At 44.8% G+C, this 8,341-nt stretch overlaps 1 protein-coding gene and 1 pseudogene across 2 annotated transcripts; one reads left to right on the top strand and one right to left on the bottom strand.

The window, feature by feature from the left end:
- Nucleotides 1-395: 395 nt before the first annotated feature.
- On the top strand, nt 396-3,622 carry LOC125518239 (membrin-12-like; annotated as a pseudogene). Its single transcript, XR_015609688.1, has 5 exons — nt 396-414; nt 501-864; nt 2,650-2,774; nt 2,863-3,010; nt 3,123-3,622. The product of XR_015609688.1 is annotated as a membrin-12-like (transcript).
- Nucleotides 3,623-4,707: 1,085 nt separating this feature from the next.
- Nucleotides 4,708-7,796, bottom strand: LOC125522451 (26S proteasome non-ATPase regulatory subunit 8 homolog A-like). The gene is made up of 6 exons (XM_048687511.2): nt 7,489-7,796; nt 7,248-7,326; nt 6,216-6,318; nt 5,343-5,606; nt 5,147-5,258; nt 4,708-5,059 (listed from the first exon to the last, which is right to left on the bottom strand). The coding sequence occupies exons 1-6, from the start codon at nt 7,591-7,593 to the stop codon at nt 4,919-4,921; spliced, it is 804 nt and encodes a 267-aa protein (XP_048543468.1). The 5' UTR covers nt 7,594-7,796; the 3' UTR covers nt 4,708-4,918.
- Between the last annotated feature and the right edge of the window lie 545 nt (nt 7,797-8,341).

Below are 8,341 nucleotides of genomic sequence, written 5' to 3' on the forward strand. Positions count from 1 at the left end.
ATATTGCTTTTGCGGGATGAGTATGAGTTGAGGAAGAAGCAATTTTTATTATACTTGCTCAAACATCGTGCGAATGAAGCTAAAGACAATTTGTCTGATATTGTGAGAGAATTTCTTAAGAGCATCAAGTAGATCTCAATACTTTGTAATATATTTTTTAATTGGAGATCACTTATATGTATACATTGTTAACTTGCTATTTTGTTATCGCTTTTGATTTTAAATGAAGTGGACTTCAATTATTATGCAATTGTGATTGTGTTATATTGTCTCTATCTACTGTATGACAATTTCACAAGCCCGTGGCAGCGCACTGGCATTCTACTAGTATAGTTAAAATTTCAACCACATGTGATCCCATGACCTCTTTGATATGCACGCTCAAATGAATGAACATGACGCTCGAGATCGCATGTGCCCCTCTCTTTTCCGCCCTGCCCGGCCTCTCCTTGACAACGAAGCTAACTCCATTATCATCCTTATTAGTTAGCTTCGTTGAGGGCCCCACACGGCATCGACGCCACCACCATCCACACCGTCCGTGCCCAATCAAGCGGCCAACACCCGCCACCAGCCACGTCACAACGTCTCCCTCTCGGCCCGAAGGAAATCGCGGCCCTCCCAAGCCGATCCATCCGAGACACCGGAGACAATCCTCGACCGCGGCGGGGGCGGCGGCGCGACGCTGTCGGAGATGTACCAGAGCGCGCGGCGGCTGCTGCTGTCGGCCCGCGTCGAGCGGCTCGCCTCGGCGCCCGCCTCCTCCTCCTACCCCGGGAGGTGGCGCAGATCCAGGGCCTCTGCGTGCAGATGGACCGCCTCTGGCGCTCCATCCCCGCCAAGGGCCAGCGCGACCTCTGGAAGAGATGAGGACACTCTTCCTCTCCTTCTTCTCACGGCCTTAACCCCATTTAGCTGCTCCGTCACGAGTTCCTTGTGTATGCCGCGCGAATCGGCGACGAGGCGGGGAGAGATCTCCAAGCGCCGATGAGTTCTTGGTCACAGCTCTAGCGTATGCATTCTGTCGTTATTGTGGTCTCCAAGGTGAAACCTTCTAGTTCGGCGGTTACCTGAGCATGGATTTGGCGTTAATGGTGAGGATTGAGGAGCTTGTGTAGTAATCTGTGCCATGTTTTCAACTTGTGTGTACTAGTACTTGGTAGGTAGGCCTCCATTGCTTTTCAGCAACTGTAAGTTCAATTAGGTTGTTCGATGTGCCAACTTGGTAGGCTTCAGTTATGCTATTGAGGTTATGGAAGTTAGGTTGTTCAATTATGCTTTGAGCAAGTGGAAATTTGGTTGTTCAGTATGCCTGTTTCAACTTATTTAGCTTGACCACTATCAGTTTTCTTGCCACTGAATCTGCCTGTTGTTGGTAGACAGGTCCATTGGCACTAGATTATTCATAACAAATAGTTCCTGTCGCAAAAAGAATTCTTTGCAAATTTTAGTTGCGCCCTTCTTGGTGGTGGTTCAGAGGGGCAAGACGCCAAGAATAGGCAATGATAAGCACTCATTGAACTACGAGCGCATGATATATACGAGGCAGAGTTTTTTTAATTGTATTTCATGTAGATACTTTTTAGCAATCTTCCATCGGCAAATTATAGGTACACTGTGTCTGATTAGGGATGCCAGTGCCAGAACCACCACGACCTCCACATAGTAGACACCCTCAAATAAGAATTCCTAATTCAGCCTTTCATGATGTTAGTTCTGCTTTGTATGTTGGCATGTACAATTCTTCGTAGACTTAACCAGGGTCATAGTGTTTTAATTCAAGTACCCACCATAAACAAGCAATAAATAACTTTGTGTATCATTGCACTTCATAATGTAGTCAGCAAGCAGGATTATTTTGATGTACGAACTTGATAGTTCAGATTGAAAACTAGCTTTTCTTCAGAGGAATTGGCATAACCAACATTTCATACAGAAAGTTATAATCTCATTTGTTGCTTCTAATCTAAGTTATTAGTAATTCTTGGTTAATTGATTTATCCATCCACCTTCTGGGTGCAGTAGAGATCCTACAGCCAGGTATTAGGTGTAATACATCTTGGAACCTTGATCTTGTCCTCAGCTTGTATCAAATAGTGTTACCTTCAAATACATGTGAGACGGAGTGCTTTTTACCTACATTGCTTTAATCTGTAGGAGATACACATTAGATTGGATTGTTTTCTTGCTCTTAAGATGGCATTTTCTCTAATTCCCTTCCTTTATAGCAAAGATTCAGTCACAGAAGTACTAAACTACTAAATACACATATTTTCTTCTAGTGTTATTCTTTCTCTGGAATTCACCAGCTTAGATCTGAAGGTCTTGTCACTCTATACGTGTGGTCAATATGGAATTTCAGGCCATGTGTCATGCTGAGATAGTTAGACGCCCATGCTAGGTTTATCCGTCCTCGAGGATGCTATATTTCCTTTTATCTGTTTTGTAGAAATGGAGTTCTGTATAAAAGTGATATTTGTGGCTCCTGGAGCAACTCTCGAGAATTGCTCTAGGGTATGATTTCTGTTGTGAATTCCTTTCCTGTTGCATGTATAATCTCGACAGTGTGCACAATTGAAAGGAAGAGCTGAATAGGAGTTATGTAGGTTGCTGTTCCAAGTTTTTAACATTGTTTGATGTTGTCCTGGCAGAAAAGTGGAGCAGCTATCTGAAGAGGTTGATTCATTGAAGGAAACCCTCAACAAGCACTCGTTGCGGCAACGAAAGCGGATTCTGGAAGCCAAGGAAAGGGCGGAGCTATTTGATAGAGAGAGCTGTGAGTAGTCTTGAAGCATGAGCGGTTGTTTTTCATGCAGGATAATTTCGTTGCAGCACTAATGAATTGAAAATTATGTTGCAGAATGGTGAGTCGTCACATGTCCTTCAAATATTTGACGACGAAGCCCAGGCAATGCAATCGGCCCGTAGCTCCTCTCGAATGCTTGACGAAGCCTTTGAGACAGGAGTGGCCATCCTCCACAAGTAGTCTGACCAGAGGGATCGTCTGAAGGTAAACGAAACAGTTCAAGTTGCACAGCACCCTGCTGGCCTTTGTTGGCATGGTGAAAGAATGTGCCTGCCTGATAGTAGTAGAAGTAACATCTCCTTGCACTTGATTGCAGAGCGCGCAAAGGAAGGCTCTAGATGTCCTGAACACCGTTGGCCTATCAAACTCGGTCTTGAAGCTTATTGACAAGCGGCACCGGGTCGACAAGCGGATCGCGTATGGCGGCATGATTATCACCGTCAAAGTGCTGATGGTTGCGTTTTGGCGATGGACACACTAGTTTCAAATGTCCTCTAGAGGTGGGCACACTAGTGCATGAGGAATTAAGGAAGGGGGGTTGTTGTTCAGGTTAAAGTTTTGCTATCTCTGGTCCTTCCTTGTGTAGTAGGCACAACTCTGCTCGGTTACTGATCCATCTTCTTTGTATTACTACTATTATATACTGTGTGTATAGCGATTATGAAAAGATGTTGACAACCCTCAGATCAGATACAGTGGCCTGTTTTGTTGATATGACAATTTCTGTTGTAAAAAATGCAGTCGTGGACGTGCACATCTTGTGTGCTAATACTGCTGTTTATGACCTCTCTTTTAGTTTGCGCTTTTGCAGTTTTCTATTGGATAAATGGTGTTTCATATTGTGTTTTCAGAATTCTGTAACCTGTCTCCTTGAAGACCATGTACTCCATTAAATTCTTACTCCTTTTTTTTACCAAAACAAGCTAGATGAGTATGCTAGAAGAAACATGCAAACAGGGCAAATGATCATAATATTGCTAGTTAATCACCCTCAAGTTATTGCAGATGCAGCAGAGCATTTTTCTTCTTTTTTGCACATCTGTGTTTCTGCTTTTACATTTGGTATAATCCCCTGTCAATCTTACACCTCCTTGGTATAATCTTTTTTTTTATTTGTTTTTAGTGAACCAACCTCTGGTTGAGATGGTTAGGTGGACAGTGGTATCCCCAGCCCACCAGGGTTCAAATCCTGGTGCTCGCATTTATCCTGAATTTATTTTAGAAACTCAAGATGATATGCCGGCTCAGTCTCTCGGAGATGCTCATAGGGGTAAGGTGTGCGTGTGTGCGTTCATAGGGATGAGTGTATGCACGTTCATATGAGCGCTTGCGTCTGTACTGTGTTAAAAAAAAAAGCATGATGTTTTTATTCATGTCCTGTTTGCTGCAAACATGTATGGCATTTTGGATCTCGGCCTCCATGGAGGCTGAATTTTCGTAAAATTCAAAATTCAAAAATTTCGGTTTCAAAAAAATCTGACGAGGATGAATAGTATCATGTGTTAAAAAGCCCTAGATTTTTTTTCACAGCCCTCATTTCAACTTATTTTGTCCTAAAATTTTACACGTGCATTGTGCCTTCATCTATCTCTTTTTTTTTCAGAATTTTTTGAAATGTAAAAAATATGAATTTTCAGGAATTTTGGATTTGGAGGCTCCACAAAGCTCGGCCTCCAAAAGCAATTTCTGGAGTAGGTTTATACTATATCTTTGGTTCAACTCCCTTGTAGTTTCAAGGCAATTTTGATATAGACTTCTGCCAATCAACCGTCTCATCATCTGCCCGTAGGCCACCATTTCTGCTCAAGCAGCATCAACTGCCGAAGATGTTGCCACCGTCGACCTTGCCTGTCGCCGGCGACGGCAGCAGGGGGAGGAGAAAAAAGCACAGGCAGTTGGACTTACGCTTACACAATCAATTGATTAACATAACAGGCATTGTTTCTTCTGCCATTTTAGGCCGACATTTCACAGTTGTGTAGCTTTGGAAACCGTAGGTGAAACAAACGATTTAACAAAATAGTACAGCCGAGTCACAGGGCAATCCAATCCAATAATCCACCTCTTCATGGGAAACTCAGTCCAATGATGAAGAAAAAAGAGGCAAACAAATCACACAATCCTCTCCAATTCCCTCGCGTAGCCGAGGGTCTGGTTGATGACCGGCGCTGCCGGGATCTCCTTGCAGGGCTGGGACTCCTTCGCCTTCTGGAACAAGACCCGGCCGTCCTTGACATCCCACTCGGGGTGCTCCTGTTGACAACACGACGGTACTTTACAACCCCATGGCCATAATGACTCACGTAATTCACACCAGGAGCACAAGGCATGTTAATTTACCTCTGCGATGTACTGTTGCAGTTCCTTGTCGGAGCTGAACTTAAACATCTGCTTCGCGTCGTTTATTGACAGGTAATCATATCCCTTCTCGCTGCACCCAGCTATCTCGTCTCTGCGGGTGCAGCAGATATCATCACAGTGATGCACAGCAGCACAAGGAGCTAACTGGAAGGGGTGGAGACAGAGACCGACTTACCTAACCGTTTTGACGAGAAGGTCCATGAAGTATATGTAGGTTTCATGCGGCGCGGTTTGTCGAGCGCTCAGCACGCGGTTGTATGCGCCCTCCATAAAGGACTGCTCGAGCTCAACCCCGTGTTTGATGTAAGCATTATCCAGCGCTTTGGCGGGAAGAAGCTCCAGCTCAGTGTGGAACTCCGCAATTCTATTCTGGACTAACAGCCTCAGAAGGTTAGCCCCCATGATTGGGTACTCCTCCGATGATGGAGGAATTATGCCGCTGCAGGCATCAGCATGAATTAGTACGATATATTACAAGCAGAAAACCCAACATGTTCCTAGGTAAAATAACCTTCAACAAGTCCAGACATTTTTTAACATGTTCTGGACTTGATAAACCAGGCATATAAAACTGAATAAGATGTGAAAACAATTCTGCTAAGATATTAGAAACACAAAACATTTGCCAGTCTGGCAAGGGCATCATGGGTCACCCGCAGGCCAGAAACCTGAGAGTTCGATACGAAACCCAATCTACATGTCTAACTTAACCGCGACTTGCAAACATAAATTCCCAACTCAGCCCCTGTTCCATATTCGACTACCCAACTGAACCAGCAAACTTGGCACAACATAACTCATGCAAGATTAACCCAAAAACTCATGCAAGACTAACACAAAAACCTATTTTGGTTCAACTCATTTGGCAACTTATTATGCCCAAAGAAAACCAATAATTTATACAGTACTTATTTGTTTTGACTTTACCAACTGAAAACCCAATGGATGATGAAGGAGAACAGGGAACAATACACGTATTAAATGACAGCCTACACAATGCATAGACAGAGAAAACAACTGCAAAGTGGTAAAAAAAAAAGGAACTAACCATGTGTCCATGTAATAGGGCTTGAGCTGGCAGAAGTCCCTTTCAAATGCATCTTGGTCTTCCATTTTCACACTCAAAATAACTGCCTGCTCATAAATTTCCCCTGAAATGTTTCAGGTAGATTTAGTGGCTGCTCTATTAAGGATAACCACAAGACCAGAGCATATATTTCTAAATAGCTGGGCCATAACACTACAGACACACATTTTCCTTTTAGAAAAAAAACAGGGCATAGGTTACGATAATCAGACAGAAGGGTTGGGTTCATTCATGGCGACAGCATATGAACGATCAATTCATGAACTGCAACATAGTGATATCTGAATGACCGAATCTTATATCATCTAATACAAATATCCAATGCAGCATCAGAGGTCAAGTCGAAAAAGAGACCCGTTATTCCAGAGTCGACACTCTGACACTGACAAGCATCACTAGCGTCAGTTTTAACTCCTAAGATAGAACAAACATTCAAATCAAATCATCTATAAAAATTCATATATGGCTGCAACCATTCGGCTGAAACTCCTAAAGTAAAATTGCATGACCAAAACAAATCAGTGTTAGGCGTGCAAAGATCCCCCGCCACATCCTCGAGCTAGCTGCATCGAGCAACTAAACATACCAACTGTTACAGAAAGACCACACATGAATTGCCGGCTAACTAAACAAAGTTTCAGTTCAACGGCGCTGAACGAGTCATATCGCAACAATAATCAAACATGACTACAATCTCAGACGGCGTTACAAAAACCAGATAACCACATCACACATCAACCAAACACAGACCAACCTACACACAGAGTCAAAATCCCCTCACCGACACAATCTTCATCATATATATATATACCTACACACAGAATCAAAATCCCCTCACCAACACAATCTTCACATATACATACATACACTACACACACCATAATAACATGGTGACCTACCAAGAAAAAAAATCGCACCCAGCGCACACATACGGAAAGCATCATTGCAACCACCTGACGACAATTGATAGAGAGAAAAAAAAAGTTGTCTTACTCGCAAGCTTGAGCTCCTCCACGGCGTTGGGCGTCTGCTGGAACAGCGGGGGAAGGCTGGGGAACTTGGTGAGGAGGACCTGCAAGAGGAGGAAGCTTCACCTGTCAATTCACCAGAAGATGGACCTCTCGCTCCCCGGCGAAACCACCGGCGCCGCCGACCCAACCAGAACTAAAACCTAGAAAAGATGCGAGCTTTCCGAACCGCCCGGCGGGAGGGGGGGAGAAGGGGGCGGGCGCACCTTGAGCTGCGAGAGGAGGGTCGAGCAGACGTCGAAATTGCTGGCCTTGAAGGCCGCCTTGAAGCGGTCGAACAGCTGCGTCACCTCCACCAGCTTCGGATCCATCGGCGGCGGCGGGGGGCGGCGGCGGAGCTGGAGCTTCGAGTCGAGTCGAGTCGCGGATTGGAGCCGAGGCTGAGCGGGATCTCTCCTGCGGCGGGAGGGGATTAGGGTTCGAGTCTCCTCCAAGGCTCCAAGTACGAGATCGGGCGCCGCGGGGGAAGAGCTAGCGGCTGTGTACTGTATACTCCTCCTCTCGGGCTGTCCTACTCGGCTTCCTCCTCTTTCTTCTTTCTGTGGAAAAAAGAATAAAAAAGTAATAAATCAAAACGCTTTTTTAATTAAAAAAAAGGGTTGTAGGAAACGCGAAAAACAATACGTAGACATGACATAATTTTTATATTTGCGAAAGTCCACTTTGCTTATTATTTACGAAATTTATTAACCCAACTAGTACGAACTAGACCTAGGTATGGGCAGCCCGGCCCGACGACCCAGCCTAAAAAATCCAGGCCGGGCTCAGACCTAGAAATTTGACTCATTGCGTATGTCAGGCCGGGCTCTGGCCTAGAAATTTGACCTGTTGTGTATGTCAGGTCGAGATCGAACCTGAAAAATATGTCAGTTTACACGGAGGCCCGGCCCGGCCCGGCTCGAAATTGATGTTTTTAGTTTCTTCGGCCGGGCTCGGGCCTACATATATGTTTTCTTGGCCGGGCCGGGCTAGGCTCGGGCTTAGACTTTGCAAGTCGTGCTTTGACAGGCCTGACCCGAAACCCGACCCAGCCTGAGGAATGCCCAAGGGCAATACTAC

Source organism: Triticum urartu, chromosome 7A (assembly GCF_056163025.1).
Source record: "Triticum urartu cultivar PI428250 chromosome 7A, HENAU_Tu73, whole genome shotgun sequence".
Taxonomy (NCBI): Eukaryota; Viridiplantae; Streptophyta; class Magnoliopsida; order Poales; family Poaceae; genus Triticum; species Triticum urartu.

Bases quoted from the DNA above. Each gene is read 5' to 3' on its own strand.
- LOC125522451 (XM_048687511.2), bottom strand. From the start codon at position 7,593: ATGGATCCGAAGCTGGTGGAGGTGACGCAGCTGTTCGACCGCTTCAAG. The intron at 5,607-6,215 runs GTTAGTTCCTTT...TGATGCCTGCAG, and splicing joins CCCTATTACATGGACACATG to CGGCATAATTCCTCCATCAT. The intron at 5,060-5,146 runs GTAAATTAACAT...TGTTGTCAACAG, and splicing joins TGCAACAGTACATCGCAGAG to GAGCACCCCGAGTGGGATGT.